This window comes from Crocodylus siamensis, chromosome 4 (assembly GCF_052110815.1).
Source record: "Crocodylus siamensis isolate JL-2025a chromosome 4, ASM5211081v1, whole genome shotgun sequence".
Taxonomy (NCBI): domain Eukaryota; kingdom Metazoa; phylum Chordata; order Crocodylia; family Crocodylidae; genus Crocodylus; species Crocodylus siamensis.
In genome coordinates this window covers 102,971,183-102,995,508 of record NC_143398.1, presented here as the reverse complement: position 1 = coordinate 102,995,508, position 24,326 = coordinate 102,971,183, and the positions used below count along the sequence as shown (strand labels likewise).

The 24,326-nt window shown below is 42.8% G+C and overlaps 1 protein-coding gene across 1 annotated transcript in view; it reads left to right on the top strand.

Moving 5' to 3' along the window:
* The first annotated feature begins 430 nt into the window (after positions 1–430).
* Positions 431–24,326, top strand: part of STAB2 (stabilin 2) — a 138,273-nt gene continuing 114,377 nt past the window's right edge. Inside the window, exons 1-7 of the mRNA XM_090043223.1 lie at positions 431–741; positions 7,041–7,174; positions 9,662–9,783; positions 19,633–19,718; positions 20,801–20,870; positions 22,455–22,550; positions 22,886–23,011. Coding sequence (XP_089899349.1) covers positions 658–741; positions 7,041–7,174; positions 9,662–9,783; positions 19,633–19,718; positions 20,801–20,870; positions 22,455–22,550; positions 22,886–23,011 — 718 coding nt within the window. The 5' untranslated portion in view covers positions 431–657. The remainder of the gene's footprint in view (positions 742–7,040; positions 7,175–9,661; positions 9,784–19,632; positions 19,719–20,800; positions 20,871–22,454; positions 22,551–22,885; positions 23,012–24,326) is intronic.

The following is a 24,326-nucleotide window of genomic DNA, read 5'->3' as shown; positions in this document are numbered from 1 at the left end:
TCTAAAAGATTAGTCATCATGATGTAACCAAACTTCAAAGTGGGTAAAAGCAAAGGAGAAAAGAAATCCCCTGTTTTATTCAGTTAACCAAACCTAGAAGATGGTGTTTTGGCCTCTTTAGATAATTCTGTTTTCAGAACTACGTTTCGTAGAAACACCCTTCATTTCAAGACCTGATAAGTCCATATCCATGAAGTCTTTTCACTGTCTAACTTCGTTCAAGTTAAGCATGATGATAACAACAGTTACTCCAAACCTCAAGTCATATCCCCCTAAAAGACAAAATATTCTGTCACCATTGCTCAGTGGCCTTGGAATTGTCCTGTCAACAGTTTTAGAGAGAGGGATCTGCAGAACAGAGTCCTGTCAGGATATCCTGTCATTCAGTTAAGAAGGGTTTATTCAGCTTTGCAGTGAAAACTTCCAGCAAAGGCCCCACATTTTGGATTTTTTTTCCTGTCTGAGGGCAAGTTTCATATGCTGTGTTTTTCAGTCCAATGCTTTCTTCAGGAAAAGGAGGGAAGAATCATTTCAGTCTTTGCCTAAGAATGCAGTAAAGTAGGAAAGCTAACAAAACTCTGGACATTTTCTGCCATAACATTATTACTCATGAGTGAAGTTTTCTGAAGAGAAAAAAAAAATCAACAACTTTTCATAATGGGAAAAGATCTGGCTATTTTATTCTTGGTGTTTCCTTTGGTTGCAAAGAGCCTGTATTCACCATCACAAACCACAGATCAGGTAAGAAAAGTCTTGCATTTAATTTTGTATCAATTTATCCAGATAATGAAATATAAATAATCATATAAATAATAACAGAATTGTTCTGTATTATTTTTACTACTTTTATATAGATAGTATATCATATCATATATTGTATCTTAGGGGGAAAAACAGTGAATTGTTTATTATTGATTATGTGCTATTTGCTCTTAAATAAATAGATACCTATCCTCAACTGTGTGTATCACAGAATAGCCATACTGAAATCAGTGAAATTTTTATACCAGCTTTAAAATCTGGCACACTGTTTGCCCAGTGCAAAAGATACCTCTACATCAGGGAAACTGGCAATAGATTATATTTGACACACAAACCAAGAGCAACAGAAATACTAGATTTGCATCATATCAAGAGTTGAAAGCCATTTTGCTACAATAAACAACTCGCTTTATTTTTCCCCAGCAAGAAAAGCTATTTTAGACAAGTGAAAAAACAGCCTAGAGAATTTAGCCACTGTAGAAAATGATAATAAAGTAACAAATTTGCCTTGTGATTAGCAGACTATGAAAACTGATGCATGTATCATGCAAATACAGATTTCATGGATTTCTAGAATTTTACAATGCGTTTTGCAACACATATTTTTTGAAGTTATAATAAGTAAGCATAACAATAAGAATTAGTCAACAAAAAGATGTATTTGTTTAAACGAGGAGTTTCAAACATACAGACCATTGTCCAGATCCAGCCCAGGACCAACTTTGAGTTTGACACCCCTGGTTTAAACAAATACATCTTTTGTTTTGCCATTTGCAAAACTTCATTTTTTATGGGGAAAAATGTGTTTCAGTGAATTAATATCAGCTATCCACAAATCCTACTGCTTTATGATAGATTGCCTGTTGCAAGTGAATCTGTTACACATAAAACCAAATCCCATGGACTTTACAATTACAGTAACTTCCTCTGCTCAACTTTGCAAATCAAGAATTAAAAATCATAACACATGAGGAACACCAGTGTTGAAATAAACCGTTTAGTAAGCATTCTGCACTTAAAATGAACTCTCTTGTTCCTTCAGTGTTAATTTACATAGTTGAATCCATGGGATTATTCATGGGAGTAATTCATGGCTGGATTGAGTCCTTTATGTTGAAGTCCTTTATATCTGGCTTTTATTTGTTGCATAAGAACATTGTTTTAAGTGTATTTTTTTCAGATAATTGAATGGGTTGTGTATTTGCAGACTTGAAGCAGTTTGTGGGTATGCACACATGCAGAGTCCCCCTAACTGGGGCACTACAAAGTCTCCTTAAGGCATGCTCTCCAGCCAGGGAGAAAACTACGGCTCCTACATTATTCCCCCACCCCCAAGGGAACCTTTCAGAGAGATACAGATAATAGAGAAGCTGCTTCCAGTTGCAACATTGGCAAAATCATTTTGAGGTAGCACTCTGTCACTACCACACACAATAGTGGCATCAACTATTGGAGCTGCCTCATTGCAGTAGCAGCCCTCTCTGCCACCCCATTGTTGATACTCATGAAGTGCTACATGTAACTATCCACACATCACATGTGGTGCTACAAAACGTAGCACTACAAAAAAGTTCCTCTTTGAAAGAGAAATATTTCTATGGCAGATCCACCATTTTTGTGGTGCTACAACTGTGTGGACGCTCACTTTTTGTAGTACTACAAAGGCTTTTGTAGCACTACAGATGTAATGTGTCCATGGCTTAAAGGTGATTCCATTGCATCCTGTTCAAGTCCTTGAAAAAATCATTCATGCAAAAAGAAAAAGGATCCTCCTTCTGTTCGCCACTTTTTGAGACTGTCTAGAAAAAGAAATTACACATAAATCAGTAACAGTGATCAAAAACCAGTCTAAACCTGTAAAAGAACAGAAGTTCAGTGTACATAAACCAGTTTCAAAATGGCAGAATCAAGTTTAAGATAGACCCGGATGGATGTAGTATCAGATTTAAACACTTTAGTTTAGACCCGTCTATCGAACTTCTGTTCCAGATCCTCTCCCGACCCAAGTTAGGTCACAATCTCCCCTCCTGCCTTATACCCCTGCCACTAACTCCCCCATACATGGTGGGCAGGCCAGCCTCTGCCCCCCCTTGTCTGCTGTGGCTGAGCTGCGTAGCTCAGCCCCCAGGCTGCCACAGAACTGAGGCAGCAAAATCTCTGCTCCCCAAACCAGCCACAGGGGGTGGGCAAGTGAGGGAACATACCCCCATTTACCTCTCCCTCCCTTGCCTCCCTTCCCTCTGCATAGTGAGGAAGAAACCCCTAAGGGGGGGATCCACTCCCTCTATCTGCCTCCCCCGTTGCTGAGAGGCAGGGCTGGACTGTTGCAAGGGAAATCCAGGGTGGGAGCTTCCCCACCCACTGTGCTGACCCCAGCTGAGGAGGGAGGGAGGGTGGCTGGGGCAGAGGATCCATTCCTCCCTTGCCCCCTGCTCAATGGCTGAGAGGCAGAGGGCTAGTGAGGTGGTGGGGCTAGGGCAATTACAGCCCAGCGGAGCCAGGAAGCATGCGGGAGTGCCCCCAACCTTCTGGCCTGGCCAGCGTAGGCATCTGGTTGCCTTGGCCAACCAAAGAGTGAACGTGAGTTCTGTTCACTGACCGTCGAATCTATGCAGTTTAAAGAAACCTGCATAGATGTGATTGATCGTGCTGCAGCTTTTTTTTTTGATTGTCTGTACTTAGTCTGTCTTAAGGCTAACATGATGGTTTGTTACAGAAATAGGCATATTAGCATTTTTTCATAGACTCAAGCAGAGCGGAATGGGCTCAAAATTAGGGCTGCTTGCAAACGTTAGAAAAAACCCCCCCAAAATGGTGCTTTACTTTAAACGTCAATATAGATTGAATCAGCTATTAGATAAAAGTCCCAAAAAGCCCAGCTGAAGTGCCTGATCTATACAGATGCTGTGGAGCCAAGTCAAACAAATGGACTGCTGTTTATGCTAAAACATGTTTGCTTGGGAGGGTTGTTTTTTTTAAAACAACTGCAAGCAGCCAAGGTGCGTAAGTCCATTCATGTGACTAATAGCTGGACTACAAATCAGGGCCAGTGTGTTTTAAATGAGATTACCAGGAAAATTTGAAAGGTGTGGTCTGTTAGGGTCCTGACACATGTTCAAATTAAAGCTGGATAGAAACCAGCTATAGAGTTGTTACATATTTTTAGTACTAACTTTGTAGCTCGTTGACTCTTTATGGCTAGATAGTCACTCCCGGCTCCATGCTGACACTGCCCAGTGATCCCAGCTTTTCCATGGAGACTGCCCTGGGACCTATGAGGTCAAGACGCACTCAGCCAGGCAGATGGGATGGGGCTGCAAGCAGGCAGGAAGCAGGGTGGGTGGATAGGGCCAGGTTTGGGATCAGAATTGTAGGGCTGTGACAGCACAGGGCCAGAGCAACAGCTCACCAAAACTCCCTAAGTGGTCCTCCAACGCAAATAATTGCCCACCTCTGAGTTACATGGTAATCATAAAATCATAGAAAGAAGGACCGGAAGGAGCCTGTAAGATCATCCTGCCATAGGCAGAAGGTAATGGGCTCAAACGAGCTCAACGAAGTGCTTGTCCAGCCTCCTCTTGAACACTGACAGGGATGGCGACTGCACCACCTCTGCTGGAAATGTGTTCCAGATTCTAGATACCCTTACAAAAAATAAGTTTTTCTGTACATCTAGCCTAAACTTTTCCCCGACTAGTTTGTGCCCATTGGTCCTCGTCCTCCCAGGGTCTGCTTTTCTGAAAAGCTGCTCCCCAGATCCTGGTGTTCTGCATTGACATATTTGTAGGTGGCTATCAAGTCACCCCTCAGCCTCTTTTTACTCAGACTGAACAAACCCAGGTCCTAAAGTCTCTTCTCATAAGGCCTATCCCCCAGGCCCTTGATCATGTGAGTGGCTGTTCTCTGCACCCTTTCAAGCCTGTCCGCATCCTTCTTGCAATGTTCTCACAATCTATCAATACCTGCATGAGGAAAGGAAATCTGATAATGAGGAAAGAACAAATTTACAGACCAGCAGTTCCCAATCTGCTGATCGCTTCAAGGCTGCAAAATTATAGTGAATGGTCCATGAATCACACGATGCCCTCGCCTTTTTCAGCTAAAAGTTTGATGATAAAGGTGAAAAATGGTAAAGGTGATGGTTTGTGAAAAACGTTGGGAGATGTCAAGGGAGTGTGTGGTCCAAAAAGTCTGGGAGCAACTGTAGCAGTTAAAATTTTAATACAAGCAATGACTAGAATTTGAAAGTAGATACATTCAGATTAGGAGCAAATTTTTAACAGAGAGAATAAACAACTATCAGGAACAGTTTTATTAATAGCTGCAGATTCTCCAACCACAGATTTTAAAATCAAGACTGCACATTTTTCTAAAAGACGCATGTTCTTATTCCAATGGGGATTAATTCAAGGAAGTCCTTGGTTATGTGTTATACAGGAAGTCCTTTCTGGCTCTATAATCAATAAAACTAGATGTTTCCTTCTTTCGTCATTATTATTTCAGGGTAAACATGTCAATATGGATGCTGCTAAACAGAGCTTGTTCACCGGGCAGGTGCAGTTGCCTTAAACAAACAGTTCATATTTCCTCACACTGCTCTTGCAATTATTCAACCTTATTTTCCCATCTCTGAGTTGACTCCATCATACCCTCTTCCTTGCAGTTAACTGAAATTGTACTGCACTGCTTAAGGGTACTTAGGAGCTGGTAACTGTTACTTAGAGATAAACTAAGAGGAAAGCATTTTTCCATATTTAGTAAATAATTAGTTTAGAATGAATAACCATTAAATGAGCTTAAATGAGAAAAGGCAATGTTAGATTTTACTACTTTCCTGGCATTTATTGTTGTTTATAAATTGTAAAACTGATTATTTTGAGGGAATTAGTAGGACCAGTTAGACAGAAGGGGAGAGGTACATTCAAAGTAATACGAGATGTCCATTGAAGATCTTTTAATTTTAAATGTGCTTTCTATCATCCATCAATGATACTTCAGTGACAAATATAGCGGTTTTATGGACAATCTCTTACTAAGTCTACAGAACCACTGATTTATTAACCCCAAGACGTCTGCACAAAAAACTCAAGCAGCATTTTCTCTCTTTTGTTTGCCATTTTGTCCCTGCATTTTCTTGCAATAACAATAAACTCTGCAGAGCTAACAACAAGTTTGGAATCTGGGACCTGTGAAGCTAGAAGGGGGAGCCTATCATTTGAGCTAAAGAACTAAGGGCAGGTTTCACAAGCTGTATGTTATAGTCCTGGGTGGCCAACCTGCAGCATGCACGACATGAGTGGCACAGCAGTGTGGGTCACAGCAGACCCTGAAGGAAGCAGGGAACACAGTGATAGGCAGGGCAGGAAGCAGAAAGCAGAGCAGCAGTCAGGCAGGAAGCACAGGGCAGGAAGCAGAGAGCATAACAAAGATCAAGTAGAGGAAGGTGATCAAAACAGCACTCAGGGTGGGTATGGGGCTAATTTGTGACTTACCTACCAAAAGGGTTGATCCCCACTATGATAGCCCATTGCTTTCTTCAGAGAAGGAAGCTGTTTTGTTTTTTCCAAAGTGCCTAAGGGAATTAATTACCCAACCACCCCAGAATGTGATTTGGGTGCCTTATTCCCTTATGTAAGTTTGAAAACTCCGGTCTTAGTCCATTAGCTAGAAGCAGTAGCACTGATAACAGGAAAGCAGCCCTGAGACAAAGGAACTCAACCTCCATTATACTAGCAGAGCAAACGTGTATCTGCTTCCATAGCTAATGATTAGGTTTAGCAGAGAATGAAGATGGTACCTGCCAGCACTGTACTTCTCTGGCCTGCTTGGCAAATTGAAGCCAGCTTCATAATTAATGACCCATTCACTGAGATTCTCTCAGTGGTCTGGCTTTGGCTTCCATGCTGAACTGAGCATATATTGGTATCAGACTTAGTAACAGTGGCCAAAAATATTATCATGTTCCCAGCAGGGATACAGAACATGGATGGCAGGAAGGAAGGAGAGGGATTCAGCTGGCAGAGTTTATAAAGTTCTCCTGCAGGAAAGATTGTGGTAACACCATGTGGTCTGGCCCCATGACCTGTTTTAGCCCTGAAGCAAGCTAACAGAAGTGAAAAAGTGAATTTTAGCTCCAGAACAATGATGGGGATGTGTGGTAATAAAAAGCAGACCGTCTGAATTAAGGTCAAGATTTACCATTGACTGGGAAGATACTTACAAAGCACAGTTGAAAACCCCACCCTAAAGATTTTAACCTATCTGTGTGCTTTTCACAGGCTAAGAAAAGATGTGATGAGAAGCTGCTTGTTACTATGAAAACTGAATGCCAATCTTGTTTTCTAAACCTTGAAATGGACTGTCCTGCTGGTTATATGAAAATTACAAATGGGTCTGGGATAAGAGATTGCAGGTATTTCTTCTGTCAGAATTGTTCAATGCAGATACTGTTAACTACTTTCATTTTCTAACCCCCACCTTCAAAGTGTGCCATAGACTTTTGTGGAGTGAAGATTCCACACAGATTATTTTATATCCAGAGTTACTTTTAAATACAGTTGGTAATGATGTAAATATTGGTATAGATGATATAGAGACAAACTGTCATAAGAAGTATTGTAAAATTACTCCTATAGCTAGCTATTCTGGAGTTACTGTAGCACTGCAGCAATAAGATTTTGTAGTTTGGTTGGTGAATTTAAAAAAAAAAATCAATTTGGGTTAAATTGTGTGAATCTAAAAAGAATAATTTCATGTTGGGGCAAATGAAACATTTTTTGAACCAAATGAAAATTTTTTTTGTTTTTTTTCCTAAGCTATATAACTTCATTGATGTTTTATTTTTTTAAAATAGGTCCTTATCAAAATTAAAATGTCACATTAATTAAAACAAAAAGTTCAAACATTTATATAGAATGTCAAACAAAATCATATGAATTTTTTTTAAATCTCCCCCATCCTGGCCTTCTCTGCCAAATAAACTGCCAAATTAAATCCAATGCCCTTGGTCCCCTTGAAACTGCATTTTTCATACAATTTATCTTTTGCCAAGAGATGGTTTGTCCTGCTTTCATTACAACCAGGCATATCTTGGGGCATGGAGCTCCCATATTTAATTTGTCATTCATTAATCCAGTATCCAAAAATCCTATGAGACAAATACTAAAAAAAAAAATGGAGTTTCAAAATTAATTAGTGATGTCCCATGCTAAGTTAATAATCTTTGTCCAACTTCCTTTATGCTAGTTTAGATTTATGAAATTAAAAGGAACTGTGGAGTATTCATATTACAGATAATAAAATGGCAAGTACATTATAGTAGGGTACAGTGCAGTACTATACTAGAAAAGACTGCCACGATGCTTTTTGACTGCAAGAAAAGATGCTTTTTGACTGCAAGTGGGAAAAATCTCATCTTTTACATGAAAAAATGTATATGAAAACTAAGGCTGTCAACTAATCATGGTTAACATGCACAATTACTGTGTTAATTGCTGTTCATGTTATTTGTTTTTAAACACATTAATCGCAAATGTGGTTTTGAAGCCCATGCCCAGGCTCCACTCCGCCACCATCACTGCCACCTCTGGGCCACCCTGCAGGGCAGCAGTGGCAGTGCAGAGGACTGCAGGGAAATGCAGGCACAGGTTCCGGGTGGCTGCAGTGGGGCTGGGGGGAGGGCCATGCATAGGCACAGACATACAGCTGCAGGCAGCCCTGAATGCAGCCCAGTTTCATGTGGAGCAGCACCCAGCGGGCAAGTCTATGAAGAGGAAGGGTGTGGGGGGGGCACGTGAAGACCCCCATGGTGAGGGAGGGAGTGGAGCAGAGGCAGGGGCAGGGGCTAGGGTGAATGGAGCCCTGAGGCTGGGACAGGTTGTGGGACAGAGCCATGGGTGGCTCATCCAGGGGCACAGAGGGGCTCCTACCACTGTGTACACCACCGGGAGAGGCATGTGCATGGGGCAGAGGCAGGCTGCCGCTCTGGGCTGGGGCTCTGTGCCCCACTGCCTTTGCCCCAGGAGTTATACACTGACTGCACTGCATCTCTTGCCTGCCAAGCAACAGGAGGCATATCATGGCATCACATGGCTCCCTGGGCAATGGCAGTGGGGCGCAGAGCCCAGCTAGCAGTGGCAGCCTGCCACCACCCCACACACAAATCCAGGGGGCACATGCCCCCCTTGCCTCCCTTGGAGGTCCGCACAGTGGTAGAAGTGCCCCCCCATGCCCCTGGATGAGCCGTCCATAGCTCTGTCCCATGACCTGCTCCAGTCCCAGAGCCCCATTCACCCCTGCCCCTGCTCTACTCCCTCCTTCACTGTAGGGTCCTAAACCTGCCCCCCACACTCCTTCTCTCCCCAACACACCTTTCCCTTCACAGACTTGCCTGCTGGGCGGTGTATGTGTGTCTATGTCTGTGTCAGTCTGGCCCTCAATCCCAAGCCACAGCTTCCCCAGCCCTGCTGCTGCCCCTCACTCCTGACCCACAGTACCCCACATCCTGCCAAGCTATGCAGCATCCCCCTTCCCTGGGCTCCACACACCCACAGCCCCCCACACCTTCACAAATTCCCCTTACCCACACACACCCCACATCCACACCAACCATACAAAGTACCTACATAATTTTGCATAACTTTGAGTTTTTCTGCACACAACTTTGAGTTTTTAGCTGTGCAATTAAAATCGTGACTAATTGCAACTAATTGTTCTAATCGCACAACTAATCATGATCAAATTTTTTAATCTTTTGACAGCCCTAATGAAAACTTCCGAGTCTAATTTTAAAGTACAGTTATCTGGCATTAAAAGAAATTAAGGTTACAAACTTCATTTGTTTGTAGAGGCTTTAAGGCTTTTTAAATAGTCTAACGCAACTCCAATCTCTTATGTTCAGGTATTATCTTGCAATTGAAATCAAGACCTACACTTTATCTCTTCCTGGCTGTCGGCATATCTGTACAAAGGAATTTCAACAACCCGAGTGCTGCCAGGGATATTGGGGCCCAGACTGTATGGGTAAGCCCTTTTCTTGCTATTTATTCTGTCAGTGTATAACAATCACTTTTCTTTTGTCACAAATAATTTTCATAACATATGATTAATTTTCAAAATATATTAAGGATAGAACTGAGTGAAATATTTTAGCCAAGATTTTGGTGACTTCGTGCATTGTGTTTTCTGCATTGCTCATTCCCCTAAAAATGGAAAACATTCTAAAATGTCATAATGCTGTGCACTTCAAAAAGTGTTTTTCATGTAGAAATTCCCTTTTCATTTATATTTAAATAAATAAAGCTTTAAAAAAAATCTAAATGAAATGTTATATTTCAGGTCAAACAAAATACTTCATTTGACCCAAAACATTTCCTTAATTTAGCAGCAGCTGCAGAGCCAAGAAAGGCTTAACCTGGCTCTTCATTGCAACACAACTTCTCACAGCAGTGTCCTTCCTCTGCCCTGCTTTGCATCAGCCCGGGGCTGGGAAGGATTGCAGCCCCACCCCCCCCTTCCCCTCCCTGCCCTGAGGTTTTCCCCAGCACATCTGCAGTCAGGAGTGCCACTATGCCAGATACTCCTTGTTTAGCATGTATGCTTCAGAGTAGGGCCAGAGGGGCCCTAAGCTAGGGGTTCCCAACCTTTCTATGCCACGGCCCAGCAAACTGCAGACCGGGAGCGGCCATGACCTGGCAAACTGTAGACCACCATGCGGAGCCCTGCAGCTGGAATTTCCGACCAGAATGCAAGTAAAAATACTTCCACCCCCTGGGCATGGGGGCAGGCACAAACCTCAACTGCAACTTCTGTGGGCCCTGTGGGAGGAGTCCTTGAAGTGATAGGCTACAGGGCCTCTCCACCCAGCTCTGCAGGGCTGGAGTTTGCCAGTCCACAGTCACTTCTGGTCCGGCAGCTGACCCTTCATGGCCCAGGGGTTGGTTTAGAGGCCCCTCATAATGTGAGGCCCTAAACTGAAGTTTAATTAGCTTATGCCTAAACCCAGCACTGCTTCAGAGTCTTATATCAAGGATGGAAAGCTTTCCCCCATGGGTTTAGTGCCTTTCACAGCACTGGTGAACTGGATCACTAACTATTCTATTAGAAGAGTCCTGAGAAGACCTTCACATTTAATAGTTTACAGTTTGGAGTGCTCCATTCATTGCATAATATATTAGCCAGGTATCCAGGTTCTAGCCGTATTGGTCTAGAGGAAAAGGCAATCAGGACTCTAATGTTGCTAATATATGATAATATATTAGCAACATTTCTGGGTGAGGCTAAGTGTTTCTTTCTGTTTTTAGTTAAATGATTCAGGGCCTGATACAACTATCCAAAGTCATGCCACTGACCAAGTAGACAAAAAAATATATATATATATTAGCAGAATCTCATGTAGGAATAGGAAAAGCTATAGGGAAGAACCAACCACACATATTGACAGTACAGTTCTAACCCTAAAAAGAGGGTAATGCAAATTTGCTCTTTTTAACTGAAGTATTGAATCAGACACTAAATGCACAATGGTAGAACAAAGGCAATATAATAGTTAATTAGTTGCACTGTATTCCATGAGCCTGGGTTTGGAAATGGAGACATTTTATAGTATGAAAGAGTTCACTGTGTTCCAAAAAGGACAGTGTCAGAATTTCTGCCCACGTGAATTAGGAGGCCCCCGTTTTCCTTCTAGTAAACTTCCTGGCCATCAAAAAAGAGCAGGGGGGAAGGAGTTTAAGAATCAAGGTCCAGGCATTGTTTCTCCCATCACTTCAGGGTAGAAAACAGCACTTCTCTTTATCATAATCTGCTTAAGAACATTGTCACGGAGTCACGCAGGTGCCCCGTGACTGTGAGGGTGATTGGCAGAGCTGCCAATCACCCAGGCAGCTCAGGTGCCGGTTGCCTGGGTGACCAGCTGGGTCACGTGGCCAGAAGGGGGCAGGGCCCGGCCTTTATAAACAGCTTAGGCCGGAGCCTGCCTCACAGTTCCCTTCTGGCTGCCGCAGGAGCTCTGCGGCTGAGCTGAGCAGCCCGAGGCAAGTGGGGCAGCTTTACCAAACTCACCGGCTGCGATGATGCAGGGAACAAGATCACCTTCAAGGGCAGGTAGATTCGGAGGACCGGGTGAGGCTATTGGGGAGCGAGAAGGCCTCAGCAGGGCCCCCCCCCCAACAGCTTGGGGGGTTCTGGAAGAAGGTGCCAGGGAGGCACAGGCCCCAGGTGCGCGGTATTGGGCCCCAGAGGGGGGCGAGGCCCCAGGTGCGCGGTATTGGGCCCCAGAGGGGGGCGAGGCCCCAGGTGCGCGGTATTGGGCCCCAGAGGGGGGCGAGGCCCCAGAGGGGGCGAGGTACAGAGGCGATAGCGCCGGCCCAATGGCGCCGAGACCAGGGTGGCGGTAAGGCCGGCCCAAGGGCGCCAAGAGTTGGGTGGCGGTGGCGCTATAGGCCCCGTGGGGCGCCAGGTGGCCGAGAGGCACCCGCAGTGATAGCGCCGGCCCAATGGCGCTGAGACATCAAAGTCGTGGCGGGCGAGATTCTGAGGGTGCTACGTTCACCCTAACGTGACGGTGAGTGGCGCTAGGGAGTTTCACGGCCACCCTTAGCTTTGACATGTTAGAGGAAAGTAGTTCGTTCCTATGGCTAGATGAAAAATCCCTGACTAGCAGCACATTTCACCTTTTGCACTTGAGGGTGATGACAACATGTACTCTTAAATAGCACTTTTATTTCCTTGAAGTGATAGGCTACACTGGAACAACTGGTAGTGTTCAGTCTTTCACTCATATGCTGCAGAACTGCAGTGTGGTAAAGCTTCCAAGTTAAATGATCTACACTCTGGGACATTCAATCCAAATATAAACGACTATGCAAAAAAACCAAAAGAAAACAAACCCCAAGTCACTGGCTACAATTCTGCAGATAAGTTGAACTGAATCATTTTTCACTAAGAACTTTTGCTTTTTTTAGGCTTAAAAAAACTAAGATGAAGATAGTCAAAGCTAACTAGTTACAGCTAGAAACCTAAAGCCATATCCAATCGGTGGCCTGAAACAACTTAGACAGCATTTAAAGACCTAAGTCACAGTAAACAGATCAATCTCACCCCAGAGTTCTCAGAACTGCATGAGGCTCCGTGAATCATCAGGCATCCCCATTTTAGCCTGTAGAGTTTCCTAGGCAAACAGCTAGGCACCCATGTCCCACAGGGCACTTCTACTCATGTAATAAATGCTCAGAAAGCTTACTGCACAGTACACTTTCCATGAGTGCACAACTACAGCCATCAGAGGCAAATTTGCTCCTGATGGAAACAGTTCAGTGTAGGAATACTCCTGCCCTGCTCTGCTAATATATGGCAGGCAAGGGGAGCTCTAGACTCCCCTGGGTGCCAGCCCCAGGCTGACAGAGGGCACCAGAGTTAGGCCTGGGCTCTGAGGGGTGAGGGGAGCTGTCCAACCTCCAGGGCAGCTGTCACCTACCCCCACTCCTGCCCCAGGCAGCTGCTTGCTGCCTAATCTCTGCTCTGATCCCTGAGATGGGGCAGGAACAATGTTCCCTGCAACAGGCAACTCCTGGCCCCCAGCTCCAAGATCAGGGCTGGGGACTGAGACATTGCCCCCAAGAGCTGTCTCCTGCTGAGGCTGGCTCTGATTGTGACCTTTCTGGGAGAGGAAGCACACAGGCATTCAGTCTGAAGCGGCCCTCTCTGCTTTGCTCTCCCCATCTTCTCCAAACCAGGGTGAACACTATCTGGGGAAGGCACAGGGAACAGTGCCTGCTCCACTCCTCCCAGTCCCCAGACCAGGGTCTGGGGAACAGGCAGTGAGGAGTTTCCTCCACTCTGCTCCCAAATTGAGGATAACTGGCAAAGCCCCCAGACCAGGCAGTGCCCAGTTTAGGGAAGAGGCAGAGAGTGGAGGTGGCTGCTCCAGCAAAGGTGAAGTTGGGCAAAGCCTCCACACTGGTTCCCCAGACCAAGAACCCTGGTCTAGGAAGTGGGCGGGGAGTAACAAACAGCTGCTCCTCTGCCCTGCTCCTGGTCTCAAGGTGCAGAGCAGAGGAAGAAGTAAGGCCACCCCCACCCACTTCTCACTCCAGGACTTCAGTGTTAGATCCAGGCAGAGGGTATCCCTGCTCCCTCCATTTAGTTCCCAGGCACCAAAAGCCAAATGGACTGAGTCTCATGGCAAATCCATTGCTCTCTCCAGTTACTCCAGTGTGAGGAATGGGTGGGTGCTTTGCTCTGCTGCCCAGGCGAGAGCCTTGCCAAGCCCTATCACCAGCCCTGCCAGCTTCTCCTTGCTCCCTGTACCACACCCCCCACACAAAAAAAGCTGATTTTATTTTCAGTTACTATGCAAGCCCCTCATCTCAAAAACATCAATCAGGACAAAAATATTTTTGAAGGAAAATTAAAGTTATAGTAAATGTGTGACTTTAATATATGATTTGTTTTTTATTTATATTTTAGTAAAATTATATCTTCTGAAAGATTTTGTGTGTGTAGCTCACCAAAACTTGTTAAGTGGCCCACCAGCCGAAATAATTGCTCACCCCTGTTCCAGCGTATCTACTCCACCACACAGCTTGGTGTCATCCACAAACTTGCTGAGCCATTGATTACTACCCTTTGAGCCTGCAAAATCCAGCCATTTTTCTATCCACCTTACAATCCACTTATCCAACCCATGCTTCCTTAGCCTGCTTGTGAGAATGTTGTGGGAGACTATATCAAAAGCCTTGCTAAAGTCAAGGTATATCACGTCCACTGTTCTCCCCACATCCACAGAGCCAGTCATCTTGTCGTAGAAGTCAGTCAGGTAGTCAGGCATGATTTGCCCTTGGTGAATCCTTGTGAACTGTTCCTGATCACCTTCTTCTCCTCCAAGTGTTTAGAAATAGATTCCTTGAGGCCCTGATCCATGATTTTTCCAGGGACTGAGGTAAAGCTGACCAGATCCTCCTCCTTCCTTTTCTTAAAGATGGGCACTATATTTGCTCTTTTCCAACCATCCAGGACTTTTCCCAATCATCATGAGTTTTCAAAGCTAATGGCTAGATGCTCTGCAATCACATCAGCCAACTCCCTCAACAGTCTCAGGTGCATCCCATCTGGTCCCAAGAACTTGTACATGTTCAGTTTTTCTAAATGGTCCCTAAGTTGTTCTTTCACTACTGTTGGCTCCTCACCTCCCCAAACTGTGCTGCCAGTTGCAGTAGTCTAGGAACTGACCTTGCCTGTGAAGACTGAGGTAAAAAAAGCCTTGAGTACTTCAGCCTTTTCCACAACATCCGTCACTAGCAGGGACATCAATCACTTAGTAAGGGACGCACACTTTCCCCTTATTGCTGACAAACTTGTAGACACCCTTCATGTTACCCTTCACAACCCTTGCAAGCTACAACTTCAGCTGTGCTTTGTCCTTCCTGATTTCATCCCTTCATTCCCGAGCAATACTCTTACACTTCTCCCTAGTCATTAGTCCAAGTTTCTACCTCTTGTAAGCTTCTTTTTTGTTTTACTTCATTGAAGAGTTCCCTGCTAAGCCAAGCTGGTCTTCTGCCATACTTGCTAGTCTTCCTGCCCACGTAGCGGGATGGTTTGTTACTGTGCCCTCAGTATGGTTTCTTTAAAATACAACCAACTCTCCTGGCTCCTTTCTTCCTCACACCGGCTTCCCAGGGAATCCTGTCCATCAATTCCCTGACCAAGGCAAAGTCTGCTTTTCTGAAGTCCAGGATCCTTACTCTGCTGCTCTCCTTCCTTCCTTTCATCAGGATCCTGAACACCATTATCTTGTGGCTGCTGCTGCTGCCCAAGTTGCCATCCATTTCTACAATCATCACCAAGTCTTCCCTGTTTGTGAGCAGCAGGTAAAGAGCACGGCCCATAGTTGGCCACTCCAGCACTTGCACCAGGAAGTTGTCCCCAACTCTCTCCAAAAACTTCCTAGATTGCCTGTGCACTGCTGTATTGCCCTCCCAGAAGATGTCAGGGTGATAGAAGTCCCGCATGAGAACTAGGGCCTGTGATTTGGAAACTTCATTAGCTGTTCGAAGAAAGCCTCATCCACCTCATCCTCCTGGTCTCATAGCCTGTAGCAAACATTCACCACAACATCACCCTTGTTGATCTCCCTTCAGACCATAAGCCCTGAGCAATTATACAGCTCTTTTACATAAAAAATTGCAACTCCTCCTCTTCTCTCTTGCCTGTCCTTCCTGAACAGTGTATACCTGTCCATGACAGTATACCAGTCATGCAAGCTAAACTACTAAATGCACAGGGAAAATAAAATAAAGAGAGTGACAGATTTATCAAACTGCTAAAAAGTTTTGCTGGCTGCCAATTGGGGAACAGTCTGGCAGCCAAAAGCATTCTTCTTCCTGTTAAGTTTTAAAATTATCTGGGTTTTGGGCGGTTTTTGACTTTTCAGTAGAATTTGTTTTCTTTATTTTTGCAGTTCTCTAGTTACAAAACAGATTTAAAAAATATCTGGAGATTCAAAAATTAAATAAAAACTGTTGTGAATTAGGGTACCAGAAGTCTGAAAGGTGCTGAGTTCCCAGATATTTCCCATTTTATGTTCAGATAAGTAGATAGAATTCACACTACTTTCTCAGAATATTAAATTGGAAAATACATCTACTTTAACATTGTTTTAAACATACACATCTCTGTTGAACACAAAGAGCTAGATTCTCCACTCTGTTCCATTAGTTTTATGTCATCCTTACAACAATGAAGTATAGTAGTCTTACACAAGTATAAAACTGTACAATAGTGTAGCAACTCAGGGAGTGGTAAATGCAGATCAGTGTCTTCTGGAATATAGCGATCATGAAGAAGTGTTTTATGTAACTAAAGTTGTAGAACAATACAATAATTTGCTGAGTGACTGAAAAAGGGACTGGTTGTCCCTTAATGGTGGGATCAAAACAAGAGGCAAAAGTGGTGGTAATGACAAACGGAAGTGGAATGAAATCAGCAGCTGGAGAATTGTTTTGACAGCAACTTTTAATATGTGATTTCCTAGAATTTTGCTCGAACCATAAATCCTGTGGTCTTCCTCCTTGTGTATTTGCTACCCTTGTACCTTTAACAGAGGTGCTAGTACAGCCAATAGGCAAAAATAGTATATGCATTGCATAGATTAGCTGATTTGTTTCAGTCTTAACCCTAAGGCTAATTTTTACCTGCTAACAAACAGCTTGAAAAACAAGGGTTTCACTAGACACTAGCATTAATATGTATTTATTGCCTTGCCTCAAGTTATTTGATCTCAAATCTCAATACCACATTATGATGCCAATGTGTCTGGTGTATATTGGACTGAAATTATATCTGTAACATACTGATTTGCAAAAGAAACTTACAGCAGTACACATTAAATTATTGATTAATCTTAAAAGGATGGATTAAAAAAATATGGCTTGCAGCCAAAGTTTTCACAAAAATAATGTGTATGCATGTGTCCACCCACTTTATTTGCTCACTACTCAAACCAGGTGAAATACACCTTTATACAGAGGAACAGGACAAACCTCCTGCATCACTAAAACTCTTGAAATCTAGATTAAATTACCTGAATGGTTGGTAACTCTTCTGCTGACCCTTTGAGCAGGAAATATTCCACTCCTACTATGTAGGATCAGGAAAGTCTCTCTACACTATGGAACAGGGTTGCCAACCCAGGAAATTTGTTTTTAATGACAATCTGCAAAGTTTTTTTTTCTTTTTTTCTTTTTTTTACAAGTAACCAATTTTTTTATTTTTTTTTACTAATGTAAATTTTACATGATGTAATTTTTTTTGCCAAGCTTTGCCCTTCTTCCAGGTCCCAGTTAGAAAGGCTGGATTCAAATTTAGATGTATAACACCAACCATAGCAAAAAAAAGTAAAAAAAAGATTGGTTGTCAGTAAAAAGTGCAGTAGAAAAAGTTATTGGGCTAATAACCCTGCTTGATGGCAGCAATGGGTTTACAACATGCTTTCCCAACCCTATGGGTAATCTAGTCACCCCCACACTCTGATGCCCCTGACCATACCCTATGCCATGCTGCCTCCCCCCAGTCTCACCACTCTGGCCTCATTCCCCATCCCAGCCTACCTGTGACCCAACAGTAGCATAGGCAGCCAACAGGATGCAGCAGCAGCATCATATTGCTAGGAGGGATGGGTTCACAAATCTCTGAGAGGCTTCATACAGGAGGATATGTTCCAGCTCAGACACCAGGTGGTGCTGGTGTGCACCCAGTTTCTTTCCAACCAGGGATCTTTCAAGTTCTCATTGCTTAGATTTTTTTTTTTTTTTTAAACAGACATCATGGACTGGCATTTTTAGTCCTATTTTTTACTGACTATCCATAAATTTATGGACAGTCAGAATGGATACCTAGCAACCCTGCTGTGAAGGACAAGAAGTGAAGTTGGGTGGGCCCCCTGAAGGTAAAACAGCACACAGTAGGGCTTCCCTTTTGTACATGCCTAATGCTTTAATAGGGTAAGCTCCAATTAGGCTGGCAGAGAGAAGTTTGAGCAGGAGATTGAAGGAGGGGGTCACAAACTGTACATTTCCACAAAGGAAGAGTTGCCACTGAGATGTTGCGTTTAGAACTGGCAAGAAAAATCAAGGACTTTTTCATGGATAATTCTGACAAAATAAAAATAAAAAACATCATAGTCTGAATTTTCCATGGGGAAAAAATATTTTTTCCATTGAAAATGTGAATATTGGGAAATGCAGCAAGTGCATCTCATTCCTTTCTATGGGTTAGACTTGGTCTCTCAGGATGCATCATGATCGATCATCATGATGAGGAAAGCCACTGCATCATAGGAAATATAATCTGACTGGGAAGTCTGAGACCATAGAGAAGAATGGAACAGGGACTAAAAATTTCAACTCCCCTGAGGCACAGCAGCAGCATATCCAAAAATATCAATTTTCAGGTTTTCAGTACTTCATTGGGGGAAAAAAACAACTCCTGTGGAAAGCAGGTACAATGGAGAAAAAAACACAGTTTAATCCAAAACCCAATTTGCAAACCCAGTTTAACAGCAAATTTTTGACCAGTCTAAGCTGGTTGGGTGGCCTGCACAGACCCAACATAAACACTTTCTTAGAGTGTCTGCCAAGAGAGGTGGATTTCACACCCACCTGGAAACAAAAAGTTAAATTAGCCATATTGAAACCATGCTGAACAAGAAACCTATTTTGTCACCATTTTGTTTATAGTGACAAAATAAAGTAAACAGACCATAGCTGGGAGATGATCTAAATGAGCTGATGTTTTTTTCCAGATATTAACTCAAGGAATTGGAGAAGTTGTATCACATGGGCGCATCTTTTCTAGAAAATGGGGCATCATCCCCTCCTAGTACACACATCAGGAGTACTGGCCAAGAGTTTCTAAACTAAAAGCCTAAAGCTGAGCTCTTAAATCCTTAGGTAGAAACTCAAAGAATGGCCAGATTTGTTGATCAGAAATTACCTATTCAAGTTACTAAGAACTGGGGAAAACAGTCTTCAAATACCAGAAGGTCAATTACAAGAGAGGGTGGAAATGAGTTTCTCTCTGTGGCTGTAAGGGCCAGAACTAGGAGCAATGGCCTATAACTATAGCAGAGGGAATCTAGGTTGAAAATTAGGAGCAACTTTCTGATTATGAGGGTGGTCCAGCATTGGAAGAAATTACCTACAGAAATTGTGGAATCTCCATCATTGGAAGTTGACTGTCTGTACTTAGCCTTCAGGTACTCATTTGAACTGAGTGCCCAAATCCATTGAGAGCCACCATCACTAACGTAGACAAACTTGTGAGTGTAGTCACCATGATTTTTTTGATTTCTCATGTGCTTTCACTCTACAGCATGTCCAGGAGGAGCCACATCACCCTGCAACAACAGAGGGCGCTGTTCTCAGGGTATAAATGGAGATGGAACATGTGCTTGCCAAGTATGCCCTTCCATTTTTTTAATAATATATTGTACAGTAGTAAGAGCCAGGTACTACTGTATATTTAGCTAGAACAGGGAGCATAAAGGGAGAATATTCCAGGAAGAATCTAACAACATGATTTTGTTGATGATTTTTTTTTGAGCACTACTTGCCAAAAAAAAAAAAACTTTAGCTCCAGTACAGAGATCGAAGCATTCATTCATAGCTGTTGTCTTACCTATGCTATCAAAATGTTTCCATTTCTTAGGCAGCTCAGGTTGTCCTATACTTATGCAGGCAGTGTTTTTCCACAACTCTTCCCCTACATTGTCTCCTTCAGACAAGCATTTTAAGTATTCTTTATCAATTAGAGCACATAACTTCTTGTCCTCAGGTTTAGCAAGGTTTTTAGTATTTCATTTTGTACTCCCATCTAATGGGCAAATCTGATGGGTAAAATAAAAGGTCATATTAATTTGATCCACCTCATCTACCACTGATTCCCCTCCAGATTTGCGGAAAAGCACTTCTTTTTTGGTACCTGGGGGTGGGGATGAACAATAAGGCCTAGGGTAGAAGTGAGACTTTTGTTATTTTCTGCTGTCACAATTATTATAGTGGCATGGACAGTCCATTATGTTCTATTGTACCTCTTGATTATATTGCAGCTTGTAGTTTTGTACAAGTATGTAGAGTTTTTGATAAAAGCATAATACCATAGCTAGAAACTAATAGAAATCAAATCAAATATATAAACATCTCAGGGGAATGAAAGGCCAAAAGAAATTTTACTTGAATTTTTTTTTTCCTTGGGGGAGAAAATGTTTCCACACCCCAACTTGCCATCTTCAGTCCTTTCACCATTATAAGATTTTCCAGTGGTGTAAGTCAGGGGGACAACACGGGCACCAGCCCTTGCTGACAAGTTGGTAGGGGGACAACAAAAATAGCAGCCACTGTACTGCCAGTACAGTTACTGCTACCAGCAGCCCAGCTACTGACACTGCCCAGGACACAAGTGCTCAGGCTTGCAATTGAGATTCTCTAATTTTCAAACTATTAGCTACTTAGCTGCTTTATTTCCCTTCTGTGTTCTGTAGGGAGGATTTGGTGGGACAGCTTGTGAAACATGTGCTGGAGATGACTTATTTGGACCCAACTGCACGTCAGGTATCTCTAGTCTAGATTCCTTTTAATGCAGTGTATTAGTGCAGTATGGACTGCAGATTAAATCCTGCATGCAGCATTGTGAAAAATGGAAGCCTTAAATATATTTGTTTTATCACACCATCAACTTAAGATGAAAATTACCCAACAGCCTCTGGGAAATCCTGTGAAAAAGAATATCCTTTGTTTTATCAGACAGTCAAATGAGCTAGAGATTAGAGAAGACTTGGTAGATAAGTGTTGCCTCATAAATCAGGTAGCAAAGATTCCTTCCATATATTTCCTAGCTAACACTGCAATGCCACAGAATATAATCATACACCAAACTGTTACGAAAAAGTCAAATGAATAACATGTCCTTGATGCGTTAACAGTTACTTGCCACAGTACATGGGCCCTATCTTAAATAATCTGTACTAACTTTTGTACTACTGCTGTTTCAAAGGCATGTTTTTTTTTGTAACAGTTGTCCACTGGATGCCAGTGTTGACTCATGTTGAGTCAAAATGAGATGCTTGAACCAATTCAGTATCTTTTAATGTAATTATCTTCAAAGGCAGTTCAAAGGGTCAACTGCATATTTATTTAATGATTATTTGGGGTTTAAGCCTTCAGCCATATCATCAGTTCAGAATTCTCTAAGGTACATTTGCAGACCTGGCAAAAATATATGTCTTTCAAAAAAAAAAACAAAAAACCCTCCCATGTATCTTAGATAATAAGGGACTTAGACAATAAGGGCTTGTTGACATTAAAAAAAAAAAAGTACCAGTATACTGATCTAGTTAAAATGGTACTACCTAGATTATGAATGTAATTATGTCAGTATAAAAGGTATTTATGCCAGTATAGCTTATACCTGTATGGAAAGAGGAATAATCTATACATAGAGGTGTCACATTTGTAATGACAGAACTGTGTCTATCCTAGGGCTTCTACTACAATATGTTCTCTATAAAAATAAAATAGAAATCCATGCCAAATTGAAATAGTTATACACGTAAAGCTTTTACATGTACACCAGGCCAATGGAACAAATCTTCAAAAGGGAGCTTCAAGTGCTGCTTGGAGTTTGTGAATGTACACCTTGGTATATGCAAATGATATGCCACAAAAGTTGTTTAGGAAAGCTTATGCCCAGAAATGACTGGCTACAAACACAGGAAGAACAAAATAAAATCTTCTTCAGTGTGGGGAGTATACAGAAAATAATCTTTAGTTATTTATATGACAAACATTCTCCTCTCTCTGCTCCTTGATATTAGCATATGAACTGTTCAATTTATGTTTGAAAGGCTCAATATTCAAAGCACAGTAAGTGTAGGCCAACCAGATCTTCATCAACTCCCACAAATCAGCTCCTGTAGAACAAAATGCCAGCAGCCTATTGCAGTTTGCAGTTAGGGGATTTAAGCAGCCCATTATCAAGCCCATAAACTAAACTAACATTTGAGAACTGTGCCCTCTGCATCAGGAAACATAGTATTTAATAACAATGACTAAAACGTTATTGGTAAGAAAAAAAGTCACTTGAGAATTCTTTTCAAACCCATGGTGATTTACTAAAACTAATCCATTTCTGCACAGTTTGCAGCTGTATCCATGGAACCTGCAACAGTGGAATTACAGGGGATGGTAGATGCACCTGTTTCTCTGGATACAAAGGGATCAACTGTGATGAGCGTAAGTATAGTGTTTTTACCTCAGAACATATCCAACAACTTCTTTATGGTGATGGCTGATGGCAGCCGAGTACACTGTCTTAACAGTAATGAAAAAATAGCAGCAATATATGTACCCAAACTCAATCCCCATTACATCCACACATGAAAAAGTCCCATAATCATTCATGAAGCATCACCACATCCTCAGTCACCACTAATAATAGTTCCATAACTGTAGGCAACCGGTTCTTGCCAAAGACGCTCTTAAATGGTAAGTATACAACAGTAAGGTGTGCATAATATTCACTAATATGATATTCAGCCATTCTATGACCTTTCATCCTCCTTTTCCAGCACTGCCCAGCTGTGAAGCTTTGCAGTGCCCTGAAAATTCCCGATGTTCGACTTCTCCTGATGATGAAACAAACTTGGAATGTGCATGTCTTCCCAATTACCAGGGAGATGGTAAAACATGTGAACGTAAGTAGCTGTGAAGCCCAGTGGACCCCTTTGAAGAGTGAAGGTATGATCATCTAGTCAGCAATTAATTTTATGTAAGCAAACTAGATGTTGAACAAGGATTTACTAAGTAGGTTTGTGTCATATGGCTTCATGACAGAACCTGTGTCCCTCCATGCAGCCAAATCAGGAGCCAGTGCACCCACCAGATTGGGCCCACTGGCTGAACCCAGCCCACAGATGAACTGGGCCCCACCCATTGAGACAATGGAGCAGAAAAATCGAGCATCATCAGCCTAAATCAAGAGTCCTAAATCCCTTAAACCTGATGAACACCTAAGTTAACATGGGAAGCATAGTGGACAGAGCAATGTACTAAGACTAAAGTAAGAAAATGGACTAAAGCACTAATGCTCAGTCTTTTGGCCCTGTAAGCCAGATGAATGGTGTGGGGCCAGTCCAAACCTCATATGCTAGGATTAAACCAGCATGCCATATATCTTATTGCATATACCTTAATATAACAACTAAGGTAAACTATGGTAAACTACCAGTGATATCAGCACCATTACAACCATCATTTTGCTTTGGTAAAGAGGACATAAGCAACTAATGGTTTATACCTACCTGATATACAATGTCCTTTTAGAGAAGATAAAAATGCAGCTGAAAATCCACGTAGCTAGAGTTAGTGAATAAGCCTTATGCCACCCCCTTGCAGCCTTGCATTCTGGGATTGAGGCCCCACACCACCCTCCCTCCCAGCTCCACACTCAGGGCCCTGTACCACCTCTGTCTGGTCCCTCATGCCACGATTCGGGTCCTGTGCCACCCCTGCCTGGTCCCGTGAACTGGGATCAGGGCCCCATGTCAGCCCCCACCCAGTGCCACATGCAGGGATCAGGACCCCACGGCCCTGTGTCACCTCCATCTAGCTCCACACTGCCCTGTATGCCCAGTCTACCACACAGGGCCACAGCTTGTGGCCTATAGGCCATGTGGCACAGCAACAAATTAAAGCAACTCACTGGCCAGTCCTCCAGGAATTAGCAGTCATGATATAAAGTTATCCAGTGACATGAAAGATATCTGCAGAGACCTCTGGTTCAAAAGGTTCATTCTTTTGAGGGTATTTATTTCACCTCAAGTCACTTCAGCTTCACCTGAATCCTCTAAGATAAAATTCACCAGAAAAGGGGGAAACTGGGGATAGTTTTGATTTTTGTTTAATCGATTGCATTACTGTAGATATAAGCAAGTAATAGCTCAATATGCCAAATTTAAAGATCATCTCTGTATGAGAACAAACCCAGTTTGCTGCTTTGTTAATATAAAC